At 38.2% G+C, this 22452-nt stretch overlaps 1 protein-coding gene across 12 annotated transcripts in view; it reads left to right on the top strand.

Annotated features, from left to right (window-relative positions):
- Positions 1 to 22452, top strand: part of LOC129770678 (collagen alpha-1(XVIII) chain) — a 742307-nt gene that overhangs the window by 611032 nt on the left and 108823 nt on the right. For 11 of the 12 annotated variants that reach the window (XM_055773649.1, XM_055773650.1, XM_055773651.1 and 8 more), the window contains 2 exons: positions 17574 to 17819; positions 17980 to 17994. In XM_055773649.1, coding sequence (XP_055629624.1) covers positions 17574 to 17819; positions 17980 to 17994 — 261 coding nt within the window. The remainder of the gene's footprint in view (positions 1 to 17573; positions 17820 to 17979; positions 17995 to 22452) is intronic. The other variant, XM_055773645.1, reaches the window with a different exon arrangement.

Below are 22452 nucleotides of genomic sequence, written 5' to 3'. Positions count from 1 at the left end.
CGTTCCCAACTGATCGCCTCGGGGCAGCCGTTTGCCGTTGAAGATGTGATGAGCCCAAATCCTTCCAGACACTCCTGCCTATTACCGGGACGACTTTGACACACGCCTGGCTGGATCTCGGGCTCCCCCGGAAGCGGCTTTTTCTCCAGGCTTACGGTAAGACTGATGCGGGTGACGGCGATGGTGTCAGTGTGAATTCCGACGAAAACGTCAACGAAGACGACGACGAGGCTACCAATGACAATGGCGATGGCAGGCGGAACAGGTCGCGTGGGACACACAAAGAAAACAAATTTATGGTTTTTGCGAGATTGTTTTCATTTTTATTCGCTCGCGGAATGTGCCCCGGATGTCTCGTTTCGTTTCATTACGTTCCGCCGTTCCGCCTAGTAGCTCCACACCCGAGAGAATGGTGGGGGATCAGGCTACAGGCGATTGTCTTGGTGGCAAAGTGATGCACGGTTATATATTGGGGCAGACTGTTTTCCCATTTTTCCGGGTGTTCCTGAACGGATTTTGATGCCCCGTCGAAATCAGGAGCCCATGGATTTTGTTTGCTCACCGAGGGCTCGGCTCTTACCTCTAGAGAAATCTCGTGGCCCTGAGCCACAACCCAGCAGAAGTCATGTTCGTTTCATAAACTGAAGCAGAAATTTTCTGGTAAAGGGACTGTGCTTACGATTGCTTACAATTTATTTTTTCAATGACTGCTTTAAAGTCAGCTTCAGCAGAAAAAATGCTTTTTCGTGTGCTGAAGGGTGGAATGTACAAATAAAAGCACCTTTATCGCGAGCTCTAAAATGTTTGTATGTATGGGAGCAAACCTCTCTTTCTATCAGACAACGTTCAGTCAGCTTGGAATTGTACGCAAAAAAGAAGTCCAAACGATGCCAAGCAGTGATCGAACCATGGCCGGGTGGAATGCAAAGCTGTTTTGCACGACCACGCTATCCACACAGCCACTGGTGCGGTTGCATAAATGTGTGAGATCTTCAAAGAATGCATGGAAAGTGTTTTCTAAGAGTAAAATGGAGAGCATAATCGTGAACCTGTAACCTTTTCGGTCGGGGGCCGTATACGTGGCAGAGTATGCGAAAAGGGCTAAAGCGTGCTTATTTGCAATGTGTCTCTTGTTTCGCTCCCTCATATTGATCTTGTTATGACATATCTATCTATCTGTATATATAAAAATGGATTTCTGTCTGTCTGTCTGATTCTTATGGACTCGGAAACTACTGAACCGATCAACATGAAAATTGGTATGTAGGGGTTATTGGGGCCGGGAAAGGTTTTCATGATAGTTTGAAACCCTTCCCCCCTCTCTAGAGGAGGGGCTGCCATACAAATGAAACACAAATTTCTGCATTACTCGAGAATTATTCAAGCAAATGAAACCAAATTAGGCATATTGAGGTTTTAGGGTGCAATAAATGTTTCTATGGTGGTTAGACACTTCTGCAGCTCTCTAAGGGTGGACTGTCTTACAAATGAAACACAAATTTCTGCATAACTTGAAAACTAATCAAGCAAATGAAGCCAAATTTGGCATGTGAAGGTTTTACGGAGCACGAAACGTTTCTATGGTGAATACACTCCTCCCCCTCTCTAAGGGGACTGCCATACAAACGAAACACAATCTTCTGTATAACTCGAGAACTAATCAAGCACAATTTGGGATGTGAGAGTTTTTGGGTATGAGAAATATTTCTATAATGGTATGACACCCCTCCCTCCTCTGGAATGTACAGGGGGTCCCATTAAAAAAATTACACATATTTCAACCGAAAATATTCCAACCAAACATGACAATTGAAAATTTTCGGAAAACTCTGAAAGAAAATGGGAAAATTCGGAAAATTAAATTCCCATATGTTCTACAATTACATAGTGGCAAGTGCTGTTAGTCCATTTGATGATTGTGCTAGCAAAATTGATCTTTGGAAATGGATTCTATTGTGATGAAATGCACTCATATATCTTCTTCTATCTATACCAAAAAAAAAAGGTTCGCCGGATGTGTTGATAAAAGCAGAACTTGAGGAAGGGATTGTCCGATTTAGGGCTGTCTTTATTCTATCATATGTTCGGTATAAAACATTTATTCCATGTAACGGAGAAACATGTTATTTGCAAGTGATTGAAAAATCTTGAACGAGAATTGTGTCTGGAAATAATCTGATATTATAATGATGAGTTTTGTTAGAAATACTAGGAATTTTATAGTAAAAGGCAAATTCAACGGGATCGAATAGAAGACCAATTAGTGAATAGTTCTGCGATTGGACCCATAAATTGCTCAAAGTAAGAAAACGTGAATGTTTGAAGGTATTGATAACAAAAAACAAATTTTGGGCGGGACGAAGTTTGCCGGGTCAGCTAGTATATATAAATGGTTTTCTGTCTGTCTGTCTGTCTGTCTGATTCTTATGGACTCGGAAACTACTGAACCGATCGACGTAAAAAATTGTATGTAGAGGTTTATGGGGCCGGGGAAGGTTCTTACGATAGTTCGAGACCCCTCCCTCCTCTTCAAGGGAGGACCATACAAATGAAACACAAATTTCTTCATAACTCGAGAATTAATCAAGCAAACGATCCCAAATTCGGCGTTTGGACGTTCCAGGATGCAATAAATGATTCTATGTTGGATAGATACTCCTCTCCCCTCTCTAAGGGGGGGGGGGGGGGGGCTGCCATACAGATGAAACACGAATTTCTTCATAACTCGAGAATTAATGAAATCCAAATTTGGCATGTGGAGGTTTTAGGGTGCAATAAATGTTTCTATGTTGGTTAGAGACTCCTTTCCCCTTCCTTAGGGATATGGTGCAAAACTCGAGAATCAATGAATAATAATAATATAAGGGACAATAAATGTTTCTATAGTAGTTTGACACTCGCATAACTAGAAAATCAATCAAGCAAATGGAACCAAATTTAGCATGTGGAGGTTTTAGAGGGCAAGAAATGTGGAAAGGAGCTGCCATACAAATGAAACACAAACTTTTGCATAGCTCGAGAACTAATCAAGCAATTGAAGCCAAATTTGGGATGTGAGGGCTTTTGGGTACGAGAAATGTTTCTATCATGGTTTGACACCCCTCCCTTCTCTGGAATGAAGAGGGGTCCCATAAAAATATTAAAGATATTTCAACCAAACATGGCAATTGAAATTTGGGGAAATCTCTGAAGGGAAATGGGAAAATTCGGAAAATTCAATTCCCATATGTTCTATAATGACAAGCGTTGTTGGTCTATTTGATGTTTGCGCCAACGATATTAATTTTTGTTCGAAAGTGGAAATGAATTTTAATGTGATAAAACGCACTCCTAAATTTTTTTTTCTATCTATATAAATAAAAATGGTTCGCTGAATGTGTTAATAAGAGCAAAACTCGAAGAAGGATTTATGCGATTTAGGGCTATCTTCATTCTATCATATTTTCTGTATCAAACATTTATTCGATGTAACGGAGAAACATGTTATTTGCAAGTGATTGAAAAATCATGAACGAGTATCCTGTCTGAAAATAATCTGATATTATAATGAGTTTTGGTAGAAGTCCTAGGGAATTTATATTAAAAGTAAATTGTAAAGGGTCAATTAGAAGATGCATCAATTATGCAGTTATGCGATTGAACCCATGATCGTAAGTAAGAAAACGTGAATGTTTTGAGGTATTGATAACAAAAAATAAATTTTGGGTGTGACGAAATTTTCCGGGTCAGCTAGTATATTATACAAATGCTGTACCAGTATTGAAGGGTAGCACATTTTTTTGTTCTTTTCAAGCTCATTTAATGTTATATATCAGGATGTCAAAAGTTGTGCCAAAAATTATTTTAGAGTTCAGTAAATGAAGTCCGATTGAGCTGAAATTTTGCATATGTTATTTCATCGAAGAAATCAACATTTTGTAGGAAGTCTCGTTCGACAATGTAAAGAAGAATACATTATGAATGATGTAATTTATTGATATAAAAAATCGAGAGAAAGGATGTATGTTTTGTTTCTTTGTTAGATAAAGTCCGAAAAAAGAAGTACAGCAAGATTCTAACTAAATGCAAAGGAAGCATACTCACAAAACGCATGTTTTTATTAACCCTGTATGGAAAACTTTCCAAGAGTCTTCTAGCTGTTGTTGTACATTATTTAGAAAAATTTGTCGATGCAACTTTTTTCTGTAGAGCCATTACTATGTCAAGTGAATCAGAGGCTAACTTTTTGTCTAGCTACCATCAAAGATATGTTGCAGAAAGGAATTATCTTATTGTGCCACATGATATTACTTGAGGAATAAATTTCTGTGGCGTCACCTTTATTTACATCTCTTTCTGAATGATCAAATTATTCAATTTGATTTGTATTTTGAATAGAGATGAAACGAATATCCGGGAACTACCCGTTATAATTTTTTATTTAAAATATTGCAAAAAACGGGAAAAAAATTGACATTCCTCGGCATGGAATGAATCATAACGCGGCCCCATCGAAAAATGCTCAATTGGAGGCGCTTGATGGTGTACATAGAAATGTCAAACATTTATGCGGATCACCCACTGCCAAACCACTAGCAATGCAAGGGTAAGCGCACAATGTCGCTTCTTTATGGTCCCACGTGGGGGGAACTGGTTTTAATTAAGTTATTTCAATACATTCCGTCTGCTACTGTGCTGTGTGTGTGTGTGTGTGTGTGTGTGTGTGTATGTGTGTTGGAGCAAAACTGCGGTCGGGTCGTCTTGAGAGAGTCGTTTTGATAAGTGCTGCTGCTGTCTTTGTCTCGACACCCCGTTATGGAGTGGCGAAACAAACTTTGCGAGCACTGGTAACCACCAATTTAATCCGGAACCACCGTGCCGGGAGAGTGCGTGTGTGTGGATGAGCGTCGGAATTAATAAGACCGTGTATATCCCCTGCCGTGCGCTTCATTTCTCGCTCCGTTTCCCCGGGGGAGCTCGATGCCGATTGGTGAGGAGGTTACCTCGATATTTTTTCCTGTATCATTTGCATGAACCCCAAATGGAGCGCTGCTCCCGGAGGAGGACGGATAAATAGGTCGACCAGCGAGGTGCTGCATGGGAACTGGTGCATGAAGTCATGTGGATTTGTCACGTACGCAGAGAGCAGAGAGGGGGAGCTTTTTCGGGTATCGGAAAAGCGGAGTCACGTTCCATCTTGAAGAATATGCAATTGAATAAATTATCGCCGAATGACATCTTGCAGGATCAGAATATTAAAAGAGTTAGAAGGTGGTCAACAGGAAGCAATAGTTCGTTTGTGGGAAAGGTAGAATCACTGTCTGGGTGTGACATACTCACATGCTACGGAATCATCCGAAAAATGTTGCCTTACGTGTTAAAACTATTGTATTGGACGGTTTAATTGTTAATTCGGTCATTAGTGTGATCTACTTTTGTTCGGGATGCATAACACGTGGAATTGTTAGGTTATCGAAATAAAAACTTTTAACCGTTCGACCGATTTCCGGCCTTTTTACAGAAAATGAAGGGTATTTAGATGAATTCTCTGGGAGAATTACGAAACTGCCCCTTTAATTACATTAAGTGGCTCGTTCCAAATACGTTAATCACTCGTGAGCCATCGTTGTGGCAATACATAACTTAACGCAGTCATTATCTAGTAAATGCAGCTTGTCTGCTTTCATTCCGCTGAAGACAATCTGCGCAAATTGTAATTCATAATTTATTTGGAAATAAACAAAGGAAATTCATTACTGGTGACATTTGGCCTACACTTACAGCGCTACATTAACGCATCGTGTCCGTTCGGTGAAGGCCAGACTGGCATGTTGGAATGGCGCTTCCCACCTGCTCTCTATCGAGTAATTATCATTCCCCGGCTGGCACAAGAACCGAAGGTACGCAGCAAATCTCATGTTTGATTCCGCCCTACTCAAAGCGAGAAGTTAATTAAATTTGCTTAGGACGAAGGACCAGGCCTGCTGTCATACAAAGTCTCCTCGAGCACGAGCAGAACCTTTTCCTCTAAGAGGTCAATGAAATTAATGAAAAGAATGAATGACATTCGGGGAGCAAAACAAACGAACGAGAAAAAGAAATAGAAACGCAGAGAGGACTTGAGCACCTGCTAATGACGCAACCTACCTAGCCAAAACTAGCGAAGCGAAAATGCGTCCACGAATTATGTTATCGGAACGATTTGGCGATGGCTTCTGGACTCGAAGGAATGGTGGTGGCGCTGGTGGAGAATGAAAGAAAAGAACATTCCTCCACAATAATTGGTCAATTTTGAAATTCCGACGTTCAGAAATAACTTAACTGCGAGGAAGAGTTTATTAGGCTAATTAGAAAGCTCTTAATCATCCCTCCATTTTGTTCGGGTAACCATTTGGCGTGGGGGAGGGAAAACCAATTTCCCTAATCAAATTTGAAGCTTCCTTACGGCTCAATGAATTCGCAACAAACTCCGTGCCCCGCTTTAAATTATGTCGGAAAAATATCATCAAAAGTGTATCATTGTCACACAATGGAATGCTGACACACAGAGAGAGGGAAGGGTGACTATGGAGCGAAGGGACAATAATGGATTACGACCGGATTGGCTAATTGATGTCGCCGAGGAACGGGGACGCGCCCCGGAGTGAACTTAATGAGATGTGTCGTTTCTCCAATGTCATTGGAAACAATTCTGAAAATTGAAAAATTATTTGTCGTTATCACCTTTTTCGGGTTTGGAAAAATATTACGGTGGACTGATGGGATACGACCAATGCCGATATTCTTTTTGAAAAGAGTTTGTTCATGGTGCGCTTGTTAGAGCAGATGAAGCAATTTTAAGATTTATTGACCCGAGTGCTCCCATGTTACTAACCGTCCGAACTTTACGTAAGCCGATTAGTTACAGATGAATGAATGGATACTGAACAGAAGCCAAAACAAATATCGTTCGAGTACCTCACCGCAGTTGTGGAACTCAAATTAGGGGATAAAACTACAAAAACTGTTTTAGACGGATTCAATCTGAATGCTTTTATGGACCTTCTTCAACTTTTGTGTATCAGTGTGGCATCTCAAATTGCTCGCTTTAGTTCTACGCAAAATTGACTATAACCTAGGTTGAAGATAAAATTCAAATTTTGTCATGACAAAACGATTCTGTCGATCTGCATCATCTAACAAATATTATGTTTTGGTAACAACTTTGTATTGGACAGATATCACGAACTTGTGTTTATTAGGCTCATTTAATTTGTAAATATTCTATTACTTTTTGAATTTTCATTTCTTCTCCTTGTTTTCATTAGTTCGTTTGTATCGGCATCACGTTCATGTCGGTTTGGCATTTCTTTGCAGAAAAAATATTACAATTTAGATTCAAAAAAGGGAACAAGAACCAACATCCAAAATTAGTAAATATGAAAGTCATCGGCAATTCCCTCCAGTTATACTAATCAAATATTTAATTTTCAGATTATCACTTGTTTAGGTACCTGCAGTTATACCTGTATGTTTATAAATGACTAGCTGACCTTGCAAACTTCATCTCGCCCAAAATGTTTTTTTGTTACAAATACTTTCAAACATTCACGTTTTCTTACTAAGCGAATGTCCATGGGTTCAATCGCAATCATTGATTAATTTTGACCCTTTACAAACTCTTTTTACTATAAATTTCCTAATACTTCTACCAGAACACGTCATTATAATACCAAATTATTTTCAGACCCAATTCTGGTTCAAGATTTTCCATCCACTTGCAAATGACATGTTTATCCCTTACATGGAATACATGTGTGATACAGAAATTATAATAAAATGATGACATATGAAATCGGACGATTCCTTCCTCGAATGTTACCCTTACTTTTGGTTGATTAGTTCTCGAGTTATGCAGAAATTTGTGTTTCATTTGTATAGCAGCTCCCCCTAGGAGAGGGGAGAGAGGTCTGAAAATATATTTACTTTGAAGAATCAAAAACGAAAAAACGAAAAAAAAACTCTTCTACGCATATGGTCGAATTTCAACAATGACAGAGTTATAGAACTTTTGCCTCAAAGTAGCTCTACATTAAAAAGTACGCTACGGAAGACGATTCTGATGCTTTCATTTGAAAGATGAGTACAGGATATAGTAGTAGAACATCTAAATTAGTGGATTTTAATAACATTTTGGAAGCGAAAAACTTATTGTATAGGGTACTAATTAAAACATTTTGACAGTAGTGCCATATATTTGAGTCCTTATATAGTACACCATAGGATCTATGGTAAAAAATGCACATTTTCGTTTTTTCACACCATTATCAATAGCTTTCAGACAAAAATATGAAAAAAAAAATACTGAAAGTACACTTTACTTAGGTGCATCGATCGATATTTTCAAACAATTTTTTCATCAGAAAATCAAACACTAAAACCCTATACAATATTTTACATACAGCTGGTGCTTTGATTTGAGGGCACTTTTTACTCCCTTACTCAGCCAAACCATTTGGAAAAAAGAAAAATTGAACCGTGCAACACTGAAAAAAATCAGAAAAAAAACACACTCAGTACAGGATATAGTAGTAGAACATCTAAATTAGTTCTAAATTAGTGGATTTTAATAACATTTTGGATGTGAAAAACTTAAAAGTTAATAATTTTTGATGCGTTATCATTAATTTTATCCTAAAAAATTATATTATACTAAATTGTTTCTATCAATTAAATTGAAGCTCTTTAAGCGCTCTACAATTTGTTCTATGACACCCAACACCTATCTTTCTTAATTTGGCTGCAATATCGATATAAACAATTCCTGGTAAAAATTCAAGCAAAATCATTGAAAATAACAATTTTAACCCCACTGTACATGTAATAGCCGTGCTCCCGCGGCCGAATGGTTAGCGTCCCACATTATCATGCCGGGGTTCGGGTTCGATTCCCGTCCCGGCCGGGAGATTTTTCGTCAAAAAAATTTCTTCCGACTTGCACTGCGATCACGCATATTCTAGAGCTTGCCACTCTTGCCACACTTGTCACATTCAAGGCGTGCTGTATTATCCGGCTTAGAAATTTTAAACGTCTCGATTCTATCAACCTCAAAAAAAAATTTCGCGTGATAAAATGGAAACGTGATATATTCGAAACATATATTTCTATTAAACGAAAAATATTTTTTTCCCTTCAATATGTATGATTTATACATTATTTTCCGTGCAACATGCAAATTTATAGTAAAACATTTATTACAATATGTACAACATGGACACTTAAATCAACACAGTATAACATGATATAACTAAATTATAGTTGCAGTGCTTTTCTCATAGCAATTTCTTTTGTTTTCTCGAAGACATTGTGTGATAGACATTGTAGCTAATTTTAAGTTATTTTATTCTTCCCATTCTATCGTATTATTCAAATTTTGAATTGAAATTTTGTATGAATTGCATTCTGTTTTTCAGAACTGCTATTTCCGGTTGATTACTGTAACTATTCTTTTTTTTCTTTGTCTTCATCTTTCCCAACATCGGTATCTTCATCCTTTTCTGATTGAATGAATACTATACCGACTATTTGGCTGTCGGAAAGTTGTGTGTGAAATATTCTTCCTTCTTCGAGGTCCGGTACCACTATTTGATTACCAGGATCAGTAATCATGAATAACGTGGATACAGAAATTCTATATTCATCAACCTAATACTACATAAGTAGAGGCGATCTGGCGTAGTGGTAACATCCATGCCTCTCACGCTAAAGGTCACGAGTTCAATTCTCACTCCCGACATTCTTCCAAAAATGGAAGTAAAAAGTGACGAACCAGCCAAATGAGTTGAAAATCACTATAATACAGATAAAAAAAAAAAAAAAAAAAACCTAATACAAGGGGGTCTTCGTAGCCACTTGGTTACGCGTTCGCTTACCAAGCGATCGATCGTGAGTTCAAACTCAGGGCCCTCAATTGACCATCTTTGTGTTGTTATAGAATAACTACGTCCACGCAACCATCATCAGCGATGGAAATCGATCCACGGTGGAACAAAGATCGATTCATCCATACAACTGCTCTGCTCTGCAAGAAACATCGGGCTGCTGTTCTATGAATAATCCAACAATGATCAATATCAACTGTCTCCGCTGTCCGGTCTGCTGAACAATGGAAGAACAGAAAGAATACCCTTACGCCTAACTGGCTACTACTGTGTAATTTACCATAATGTAATGGAACAGAAAACTTAACGCCTAAATAGCTACTACTAACTACTGTGTAATTTATAATTTATAGAAACGTAAATATATGTACATGTACACGATTAAACCCGGTTCTGTTACAGCTAAAATGCTAATGAGCCTAATAAATAAATAAATGGGGAAAAAAAACCTAATACATATTTGTTTTGGACCACATTAAATTGCTTCCAAGATTTTATGATTTCGGTTGACGTGCTGCCAATATGCAAATAGCTAGATCTTTGAATGTTATTTTTTTTTCAGTGCCTTGTTCAGTATTTCTGAAATAAGCATGCTTGACATTTCTAATTTTTCTCGATATATTACTTTTATGTTTTGAATTTGTCCCTGATTCATCATTCTGTTGGATTTGAACAATTTTTCATCAGTCCATCGCCAGAGGAAATTTCATCCCCACAAGTAGGGTTGCCAACTATTATTTTGAAAAATCGGAGAGAGTGAAAGTAAAAATCAGGAGAAATCAGGATAGCTTATATTGTGTTGCCCGAGAAGTTCGAACTGATTTTTGGAAACACAATCGCATCATTTTTATAGGCAGATTACATTTATTCAAGTTTATGAGCACAGTTTTGTTCCACGACCTTTCACCATCTGTCACATAGCCTAAAATGTTTTCATCCCAGAATATGTTTACATTCTCGTCGAAAACTGTATAATATATAAAAAAGGGGAAATTTTCTATGTTTCTTCGACATTATGTTCGTGTGCTAGAGATAATTCCACAGGGACCCTATCCTGTGATAATCTGAAGGTGCAATATCGAGTTAGTTTAGCTGGTGGGATATCATATTCCAGCCAGACTCCAAAATAAATTGTCGTGTTGTCAAAGAGACAGGAAGTTTGGCGTTACTCTGATGGAACACGACGGCTATCACATTGACTAATCCTGGAAGTTCCTTTAGTTTGTTGCGAGCAGGAATTTATCGACTTTTTGTTAGTAGAAGCTAATGATGGAGCTTCGAGAATAATGAATAAGTTCAGCTTCGAGACCTATTTCGAACGAGTATGCTAATGATGATGAGTTTTCATGGAATATCAGGAAATGTATAGACAAAGTTTTAAAGTAAGCATTGGGACTACGAGTTATAAGTATTCAAAAAAAACAACAAGTAATTATTTTAATTCAAAATATAACGATTTGAAACTGACTTTGGGTGTGCTAGTCTGATAGAGTATCTTTCTTCCACGCTAACTTCAAGCTTTAAAAAATGTCGACAGGGTATCTTGAATAAAGCGAATCGCCTCGGAATATCTGGATAATAAACATAAAATGATTAAACATTATACAAGTGGGGACTGGAGAGCTTTTTTATGTAGGCTATTATGAAAATTCTCATCTTCAATCAGGAAAACATTGTAAACTTTTTACGGATAATTTTCATTCTAATTAAGTAAAAAGTTCCATCTAAACTCGAGTCCACCGCGAGTAATCGATTTTTCACCTTACTAACCCTAAGGCTAAGAAAATTGTTTATATATAGTTTTAAAAATATATTTAAGAACTCTACTCCTTCCTTCAAACTCGTGTAACTGAGCCTGTAAAAATAAACGAATTTAATAAACAAAAGTAAAAAATACAAAATCAGGAAGAATCAGGATCATTTCAGAAAAATCAGGGAAAATTGAGTGTTCGTCAGGATATCAGGGAACGTGTCAAAAAATCTGGGAAATCCTGAAAAATCAGGAAGGTTGGCATCTCTACCCACAAGCAATGGTGCGCAATGCAGTTGTCTATTATCGGAGGGCCCCTAGGTTGTAGTCTTTTTCGGGAACTTCCAGAGCAAACAGATTTTAGAAGCATTCAAGCAATACTTTCCGCTTTGAATAAGCAAGGGAAATTGTAACATGAAAATTATGCGGTTTTCATGCGACTCCTTTTTCTCTCCAAATGAGTTAACGTTTATCTGGTAATCATTTTGAATAATAAGGCAGATTCGTTGCAATTATATACCCGGTCAACGATTAAATCATAAGACTTCAAGTAATTGAAAAAAATGTTCTTGGAAATTATCCATTGCACAAACTTTAGAATTATAACAAGAATCGCTAAACTTAAACGACGCAGATACTATCAATCACCACAGCCGTATTCTAGCTTGCTGTATTTTCCATTAAAGTAAGTATAGAATATCTACCATCAATTAATTTTAACATTAAAACAATTCTACATTCAGCAGCATATTTAATAATTCTTATAGTGCTTATAGTCAAAACATACAGTTTCACCAAATTAATCCTTCTACTTTAGCATTCTTGTGAATGTCATACGGTGTATACCGAATTTTTGGGCGATTTGTGATTAACATTTTTTTTTTCATTTGCTTATATCGCCTTATTGTCCCTACACAGGAATGAATCTATTACAAGAAAAAGTATGACTGTCTCTTACACGGCTCAAACTGGGAAACGGCATAGGTCGTGCATCTCATTTTATACAATCGAAGAAAAAGATTCTCAGAATTATTAATAGTTTTTAATTCTGAGCTTATGAAAATAATATGCTTTCAAGCTTTCAAAAAATGTGTGAAATATGCTACAAATCCATCAGTAAGAAATTTTCCCATGAATACGGCTAATCACGATAGGCGGCATGAATGCTCAAAAATATTTTTCTTGCTTAAATTTCATTTTTTGTTCAATAATTTAACAGCAGATTGAACTTTTCATATAATTTTTCATTTTTCGAAAAATGTGATAAAAGCGAAACATTTTCAGTAATGAATTCGAGAGTGTTAAAAACGATACGTGATAAAAACGCCCAGTGATATAATCGAGACGTCACTGTACTATTAATGAAAATGACGCAAGAAGTACCTACGTTGAGACGGCAAAAGTTCCACTGGGAACGTTAGTGCCATCCAAGAAGAAGGAGACATGTAATAGCCACTTAAATTTCACCTTAACGTTGAAAGGTTACATTTCCTCTTGAAATAAAAATTTAAAAAAAATATTTTTTTTTCCAAACTACATATAATCGAGTGCAAAATTGTATATAATCGAATCACATATGATCGAGTCTGTATATAATCGAGTCCGACCTGTACAATCAATAAGCCAAAATTCCAAATTTTTGCAGGTATAATATTTTTTTCAAAAAAGGCCAGCTTATGTGGCTTTAATTTGATATGTCGATCATCTGAAGTTACGAATTTTTGAAAAAGTCATTTTTGGTAAAAAGAAGAAAAAGTCGATTTTTCGCTTTACGTAAAATGAAAATGGGCACCCTAATAAAAAATAAAAAAAAATACGGGTCTTATGTTTTGCGATAAAGAACAAAGTTACCGTTTTTGACGATAATCTGAGAACCACTGTATCGATTTGGCATGGAATGGCTGGATATAGATGCGTTTATTTTTTTCCTAAGCCCCAGTTCGATGTTGATACGTGAAGCGGTTTAGTTGGGATTCTTTTTTTTTCAAATAACCCTACATGGTTGAATTCTTGAATGATGATGGAATGATGAATTGTATCGTATAATTTTCACGGTACCTCCAAATGAAAAAACAAAATTATTCTTCACTCTCCGGTTTTCCAAACTTATGAAAATAGAGCCTGGGCGCTCTCCCTCCAAAACCTTTTTTATTATCACAGCACGAAATTCATCATCGTTAATAAACAATGAACACTGAATAAGAGTAATCAAACAGCTCCGTTGATGGATTGTGTAAGCATAGCGAAGATTACACCAATACAAATATAGTGTTTGCGCTACTGCTACTGCAGTGAGATAAAACGGTATATGGGAATATATTGGACACAGTGTATAAGTACCAGAAATCACAGGTACAGGGTGTCTCATGGAGAGATGTGGAACTTTAAACGGAAATATGATACTATTTTTTTATCAGCCGCCTTGGTTGGGTCGCGGACAAAGTCCAATCGGGAAATCCAATTTTCGATCACTTTTGCAGTATATCAGTGATAGCGTGGCGAATGTTGTCTTCCATGGAGTCGACCTCATGCGCCTTATTGACAAAAAAACCGAGAGCTCACATAGCCCCATAATATAGTCAAACGGTGCTGAATCGCTGTAGACCAATGCGAAATTATCTGCTCATCGAACGTTCTTTCAATATAACCATTGTGACACGCGTGATGTAGCATATTGCACCGTCTTTTCGAAACTTTTTCACATTAATGTAACTTAATTGTGGTATGAAAAAGTTAGAAACGGGTTTTGTCCGGGACGCGATCGCATAGTTGGCATAGGATTACCTAAGGGTATTTATTGCATATTGAATTGAATATATTTGAAAAACTTTCTTATTGAACTCTTTGACGATCAATCGATGGCCTTGAAAAGGACTGTTTAGAATGATTGTTGGGTACTGTTTGTTCACTCCACCAATGGACAATGGACCAGAATATGCATTTAAGTGGAAATTAGCATTTAGAGCTCGAGAGTTATTCTCTAGACAAAAACTGTCTTCGACAAAGTTGTAACATATGATAGAGCGCTCATTTTAATGTTATCAAAAATATGGTGACCAAAATTTTCGATGAAATAAAAAATCTAACTTTCTAATCTTTATAAATAGAGGTAAATATAGTTCTACAATGTTGTAGTCCCAGTCATTTGAGACATCTTTGTAGAAAAAAGTTTTTTTTCTATCTCTTGAAATAACCGATATAGCGCCTTTATTCAAAGCTACGTTAGGGTCACCATGAAAAAACTGGTTTTTTGCTCTAACTTTTATATTTTAAATTCTACATACAAACTGTCTTCGGAAGACTTTTAAAGCATACTAATACAAACATTTTGCGATGCAAAACCTGCCATTATCTCAACTTCACTCAAAGTTATTAATATTTCTTCCCAAAAAATACGCTCTCTTCAATTTTTTGTCATTCTTTCTGGGGCAAACATAAACAAAGTTTATTGGCAGCATTTGAAAGAGCATATTTCACTCTACACGATGTGTGATTTTCAAAGATATGTTATTTTTTGGGTTTGAGTAAATTAAAATTGAAATCATGAGTTTTTGGATGAAAACCCATCAATAACTTTGAGCAGGATTTAGATATTGACATGTTCTGCATCGCAAAATATTGGTATTGATAAGCTCTAAAAGTCGTACGAAGACCATTTTGATGTAACATCACACATCATGTAGAGTGAAATATGCTCTTTCAAATGCCGTCAATAAACTTTGTTTACGTTTGCCCCAGAAACAATGACAAACAATTGAAGAGAGTTTTTTTTTGTTGGGAACAAATATCAATAACTTTGAGTAAAGTTGAGATATCGACAGGTTCTGCATCGAAAAATGTTTGTCTTAGCAAGCTCTAAAACTCTTTCGAAGGCAGTTTGCATGTAGAATTTGAAATATAAAAGTTAGAGCGAATCAATAGTGTTTCTCATGGTAAGCCTAACGTAACATGGAAAAAAGACGCTATATCGATTATTTTAAGAGATAGAGAAAAACTTTGTTCTACAAAGATATCTCAAATAACTGGGACTACAAAATTATCGAACTATATTTGCGTCTATCTCTAAAGATAAGAAAGTTATATTTTTTAATTCATCGACAATTTTCGTCACCTAATTTTATATAACATAAAAATGAGCGCTCTATCATATGTAACAACTTTGTCTAAGACAGTTATTGCCTAGAGAATAACTGTCGAGCTCTAAATGCTAATTTCCACTTAAATGCATCTCCTGGACCATTGTGCATTGTGACACGCGTGATGTTGCATGTTGCACCGTCTTTTCGAAACTTTTTCACATTAATGTAACTTAATTGTGGTTTAAAAAAGCTAGAAGAGGGTTTTGTCCGGGACACGATCGCATTGTTGGCATAGGATTACCTTAGGGTATTTATTGCATATTGAATTGAATATAGTTGAAAAACTTTGTTATTGAACTATTTGATGATCAATCGATGGCCTTGAAAAGAACAGTTTAGAATGATTGTTGAGTACTGTTTGTTCACTCCATTAATAGTACAATTATTAGCCACCTGATATCACAATAAAAAATACAAAAAATGCATCTACGCGAATTTCTAAGAATTTCTAAGACTATGATACAACAAGAAAGACAGCACAAATCGGACGATCAGTTCTCGAATGATGTTCGAACAAACATTTGTGATTTTAATGTTTCAAATAATTAGTTTCAACTTTGAAACTATTTCCGCTGAAGTTTGAGGAAAATTCAAATTCATGGCGCCTCTACCCCACGGATTTCCTGACTTGATGTTTAGCGCTAAAAAAATAACAACCACCTGTGTACAACCCGCGACTTCGTGTAAAAATAACTTTTGTGAAACCCCCGTCGGGTCCTTCTGGGTGTGTAAAAGCCGTTCCGGAAATGGCAAATTTTCCGCCGTGTGGAACGAGCGTAAAGTGCCTCTCGCAAGTTTCTTGTTTTTTTTTCCTCATGCAGTCGAGATCCGACATCGACGAAAAGCAAGAAGTACCACACGCCGGAACAGTGCTGAATGTGTAAAAAGATGGCGCGAGTGCCGCGGGGGAATGTTTTTCTTGTTCTTCATGTTTAGGCGATGATGGAAGAGATAACAAAAAAAAAGTGTAACGGTGGTAAGTATTTCACAGCATTTGTGAAGTAATTAAATGAAATGGATGTGTGTGCGTGGATGGTGGGAGAGCAAACTTAAGCACACGGCACCACTTTGCATAATCAAATTTGAATGATACAGAGAAGCATCTTCGTGGAAATATCATGCTAAAATTTATCGACCTTCCAAAAAGCGTCAATATCAGCTCGCCATAGATGCGAAGAATGCGTTGAAATCCTCCAAACAATCATCATAAAACAAAATAATCCAAACACTCAGAGTTAATCAGTTCAGCTAATCGGTTCACTGTGCTGCGAGAGTTGCGCCAAACTTCGACTACGGAAAGATTTGCGATAATGCTCTCGCCAGACCTGTATCATGTATCCTTACCCTGTGTGAGCCAATGAAGCGCGGCCGGATGGAAAAATAGCACGTCCAAAACAGCGAAAGTCAGGAAACTTTTTAATTGAATGAGAGATCAAGCGGCTTTCCCGCACTCCGGCACGCCTCGCTGGAGCAGGGAAAAACAGATAATCGATGGAAAATTCGCGCACAGAAAAAACTCCAAATTCGACAACTTTATTTACATCCGACAAAACTGTTGCAACCGCTCGCGTAATCGGCTTGGGATTAAATTGCCGAGAAATTAGATTAATGCTTCTATTCCAATTTCTTAATGAGATCCTCGGTGCTCTTTTGAAGTTTTTCATCGGAGCGTAAATAATCTCCACTGCTCCCCGTTGCACCGTTAATTGTAAATCTTTGCACCAGACAGCAGCCGAATGTTGTTGAACTAACGAGCACTGTTTTCTATTTTCTTTTCCATTGCAGTCGAGCGGCGATGACGACGATTCAATGTTTGAACTACCAATGATATCACCACCACCACCACCGGAGTATGGATACAGACTGAAAGGGGAGAAAGGCGAGCGAGGATTGAAAGGACCCCCAGGGGACAGCATACGAGGGCCTCCGGGTCCACCGGGTCCTCAGGGTCCACCGGGACCACCAGGCTCCCCGGGATCCCCCGGACAAAGAGGAGCCGGCTATTTCGACGAAGGATCAGGCGATGAAGCGGTAAGTTTCGATGTGCCTGACAATGTGCACTGCGGGGGGAAACCAAAACGAATCATTGCTGGCCATAGTTTATTAAATTTCAATTTCTCTCCATCTGCTGCCCATCTCTGTTTTTTTTTTCTTGCTTGCTTTGCCGGCACTGGAAATTTAATCCTATCAGAAGAGATTATCCCAGGTAATTAAGAGATGGAATAAAATATATATCATACTGCCACCGATGCCAAAGGCTTGGGCACTCGCTTCGGTTTTATGTTGGCCCAGGATTGGCAAAAAGGGCACTCTCATTTCATCGTTCTAATTATTTTCTCCCCCTCATATCCCGCTTTCCCCGCATTCGTACCTTATTTATAGCATTCATTAGCAAATGGCAATGTCGAGAATAACAATGCTTCGAAAGAGCATCTTAAATAGTTGAGAACAATAAAACCATACCACAGCAGCAGCAGCAGCAGCCAATCCTCTGCTGGTCAATCGTATTACGGGTCGATGTCTAATGTTTGCCATTCATCAGATAGTACCAAGCCAAGATACCAATCGACGAAGGGGCAAGCCAACACGTTTGGCTGGAAAGTGAACCTATCTTCTGCAATTATCGGCCAATTTAGGGCATTTGACTGCCCTGAAATTGGTTTGAATTGATTCGATCGATAGAACGGTTCGGTTCTTTGTTAACATTACTATCACGAATTAGATGCAAACTGTTACTTGCACTTGAGCATTCTCTGGCTGGATATAGCCAGACCAATTTGGGGTTTCGATTCACGTTCTACAAAGCAATCAAATAATTCTTTTATATGACTGTTATTCGCGTATTCGATCGAATACGAACCCAGATAGAATGTTAGAAAAAGAGTAACGTTAAAAACTCTAAAAAGTTATAGTCAATTTCAATGCGGAAAGAAAAAAAATATATTCGATCCTGGCTAAAAAAATATAAAATGTACATCTGGAGATAAAATACACATTATTTCAAATCTTCAAGTTTTCTAGTCTTTGAATCTTCTAGTTACATGTTTTTGTTTTAATGTAGAGCGCTGGAAACAAAAAAAAACAGCTTTACGCAAAATACTTGTTCATGTTTTTTTTAAATTTTGTATTCCTTACAATGGAAAGAACGTAAATAAGCCATTGTTTATATTCATATTCAAATTGATATTACTCCAATACATTTTTCTTTCTAATGTCAGTGATTCAGCTTAGGAAATAGAAAAGTAAACGGTATATAAACAAAGAAATTAAGCGATGCGCGTGGATATTATATCTCAATATTTAATATGTTCTCCATGATTCTCCATTACTGCCATGAGTCTTTTGGGCATACTTTCGACCAAATAAGGCAACATTTGTTGTAGAATCGCATCCCATGCTGTTTGTTTATCCATCCAAAATTGTTATGATGTCTCCGCGAATTGAATTTTTTCATCCAGTATTGTCCATAGATGCTCGATGTAATGGGTTTAAGTAAAATACGAAGGAAGCCCTGCCAGTCGTTGCCATCCGGGGTGCGATAGGTCTCGTCGTCCATCACCACCCCAACGTCGCGATTCGCCGGGAAAATTGACTTGACCATCTTATTCAGCCGATGCCGTTGCGTCATTGCCTGCAACTCCGAGACCAGTGGACGGGACTTCCGCTTCCTGACATGTATTTCCATGTTCACCAGGTACTTCTTCACTGTTTGACCGGTTGCATCGACCTCCCGGCCGAGCGCACGCAACGATGTAGCCACCGTTCCCTCGATCTTCCTCTTCAGCATCCTTTGGAGCTTCTTGTCACTCAGGGTCGTCGGCCGTTCGGAACCAGACTATCTTTCGATACTCTGATTGTTGTCCAATAGTGCCAAGATGTTGTAGATGCCGGAACGGGCGTATCCAGCGTCCACAAAGTGCCGCACGATGTCGTTTTCGACGCGGCGGAGTACCGATCTTTGAACGCGAACACTTCTGAACGGAGTAGCTTCACTGTTTTCGCCATCAAGGTTAGAGTTCGAATGATAGAGCTGTCATTTTTTTCTGCTGACTCATGGGTTACTATGAGTGATGCTGCATGGGTAGTTTCGTCAGTGCGTGGGAAGGTAAACCCATGAGAAATCGGCAATTTTCATTTTTTTAAAATGCAAACGTTATTTTCAATCGATTGATGCGAACGTCTTAGGGATCTATCAAAAAATTGTCGAGTTATAGGCATTTGAAATCTTTCATTATATCTTACATTATTGAATTTTAGATTTTAATTTCACATCCTAAAACTTCTCGTTAAACGCAGTTCTAAAGGGTGTGTCACATCAAATTGCATCACGGAAAAAACGCTGTAGAAATTCGCCCAGTAGACCGATCCTTTTGAAAATTTTAGACAGTAAAATAAAAACTATTAAACAACTTTTGGCATTTTGTTTTTATTCATACTTCGAGCCCAAGCCCGTATGCTCGCACCTTCCTCTTTACCCCGTCCATAAAGTTCTATACAACGTCAGGTTGTTTTTTTTTAACAGAAATCCATTTTCTCTTGAAGTCCGCTTCCGATTTGACAACTTTTGGGTTCTTCCGGAGGGCCTGCTTCATAATCGCCCAATATTTCTCTATTGGGCGAAGCTCCGGCGCGTTGGGAGGGTTCATTTCCTTTGGCATGAAGGTGACCCCGTTGACTTCGTACCACTCCAACACGTCTTTTGAATAGTGGCACGAAGCGAGATCCGGCCAGAAGATGGTCGGGCACTCGTGCTGCTTCAATAGTGGTAGTAAGCGCTTCTGTAGGCACTCCTTAAGGTAAACCTGCCCGTTTACCGTGCCGGTCATCACGAAGGGGGCGCTCCGCTTTCCGCAAGAGCAGATCGCTTGCCACACCATGTACTTTTTGGCAAACTTGGATAGTTTCTGCTTGCGAATCTCCTCCGGAACGATGAATTTGTCCTCTGCGGAGAAGAACAACAGGCCCGGCAGCTGACGAAAGTCCGCTTTGACGTAGGTTTCGTAGTCCATTACCAGGCAATGCGACTTCGTCAGCATTTCGGTGTACAGCTTCCGGGCTCGCGTCTTCCCCACCATGTTTTGCCTTTCGTCGCGGTTAGGAGCCTTCTGAACCTTGTATGTACGCAGGCCCTCCCGCTGCTTGGTTCGCTGGAAGAATGAACTTGACAAATTCAACTTATTGACGACATTCCGGACCGAACTTCTCGGATCACGTCTAAACTGCTTAACTACGCGCTTGTGATCTTTTTCACTGACGGAGCATCCATTTTTGCCGTTCTTCACCTTCCGGTCGATGGTTAGGTTCTCGAAGTATCGTTTTAGTACTCTGCTGACCGTGGATTGGACGATTCCCAGCATCTTACCGATGTCCCGATGTGACAACTCCGGATTCTCGAAATGAGTGCACAGGATTAATTCACGAGGCTCTTTTTCGTTCGACGACATTTTTCCAAATTTACGAAAAATTGACAGTGAAGCATGGCCAACGTGATCTATACACTCTTATCTGATTATAAGCGAAAGCTGAAGATATAATTCCTAAAAATTAAATTTCTACAGCGTTTTTTCCGTGATGCAATTTGATGTGACAAACCCTTTTTGTTGAAGAATTCTTCCAGTACTGACAACTGGAGATAGATTTGCTATATAATTAGTTGGCAATAAAATTGTGTTATTCCACAAAGTCTTTGAAAACGAGAAAGAAATCGGTTTTTTATTATTTTTTTCCGATATGTTTATCCACCACATCTACACTCAACTAGATAAAAATTTGTTCGTAAAATATTCCAAAGCTTGAGAGTTCAAGCTTTGAAACAATATACATCCCATCTTTATGCGTTCATTCTATATACAAAAATGTATTTTTTTGAATGATTATATAATCAAATCGGCGATTTTTTCGAGCAACCCAATAATATAGAATTGGATTTTGCCAAACAGTACACTGTTTTGAGTACGAAATGGAATGAATGGAATAACCTTTGTGGTCTTGGATCAATGTCATGGTTTTCCAAGCCTACCGGATATTAGTCTCCCTGAAACCCTCTGCAGTACAAGTTTGCAATGGCAGTCGGCAAATTGTAACAGGCCGAGAATTACGAACACGTCTTCTTCTTCTTCAATGGCACTAATGTTCCTAGAGGAACTTCGCCGTCTCAACGTAGTATTACTTGCATCATTTTTATTAGTACTTAGTTGAGATTTCTATGCCAAATAACACGCCTTGAATGCATTCTGAGTGGCAAGCTCTAGAATACGACCAGAACGGGAATCGGCATGTTAGTTATGACGCTAACCACTCGGCCACGGGAGCACGATTTACGAACACGTTTAAGGATTGAATAGCATGAAATTTCGTCGGAAAATTTGGAGATTTTGTTGTTTTAGTGTCAAATCGATGGATTGACCGATTCTGAAGAATGGTGAACTAACGAAGTACAAATTACGTTATTTCATTGGGTATGTAATTGTTATCAGTACGCGCCTCTATCTGACTGGCAGCACTATTCCATACAAACAAATGTACGGAGAAACCATAAGCAAATTACACATTGGCCAAATGGTCGATTGTGGTCAATAGGTATAGATTATAGGAAGGATGAAAAGGGAAAAGGAGAAGATATCGAAGAAAGGAAAAGATAGTTTTTGAGAAGGACAAAGGTCAA

The sequence above is a fragment of the Toxorhynchites rutilus genome, chromosome 2 (genome assembly GCF_029784135.1).
Source record: "Toxorhynchites rutilus septentrionalis strain SRP chromosome 2, ASM2978413v1, whole genome shotgun sequence".
NCBI lineage: Eukaryota > Metazoa > Arthropoda > Insecta > Diptera > Culicidae > Toxorhynchites > Toxorhynchites rutilus.
Note: the sequence above shows the minus strand (reverse complement) of the source record. Positions and strands in the feature narration are given on the sequence as shown.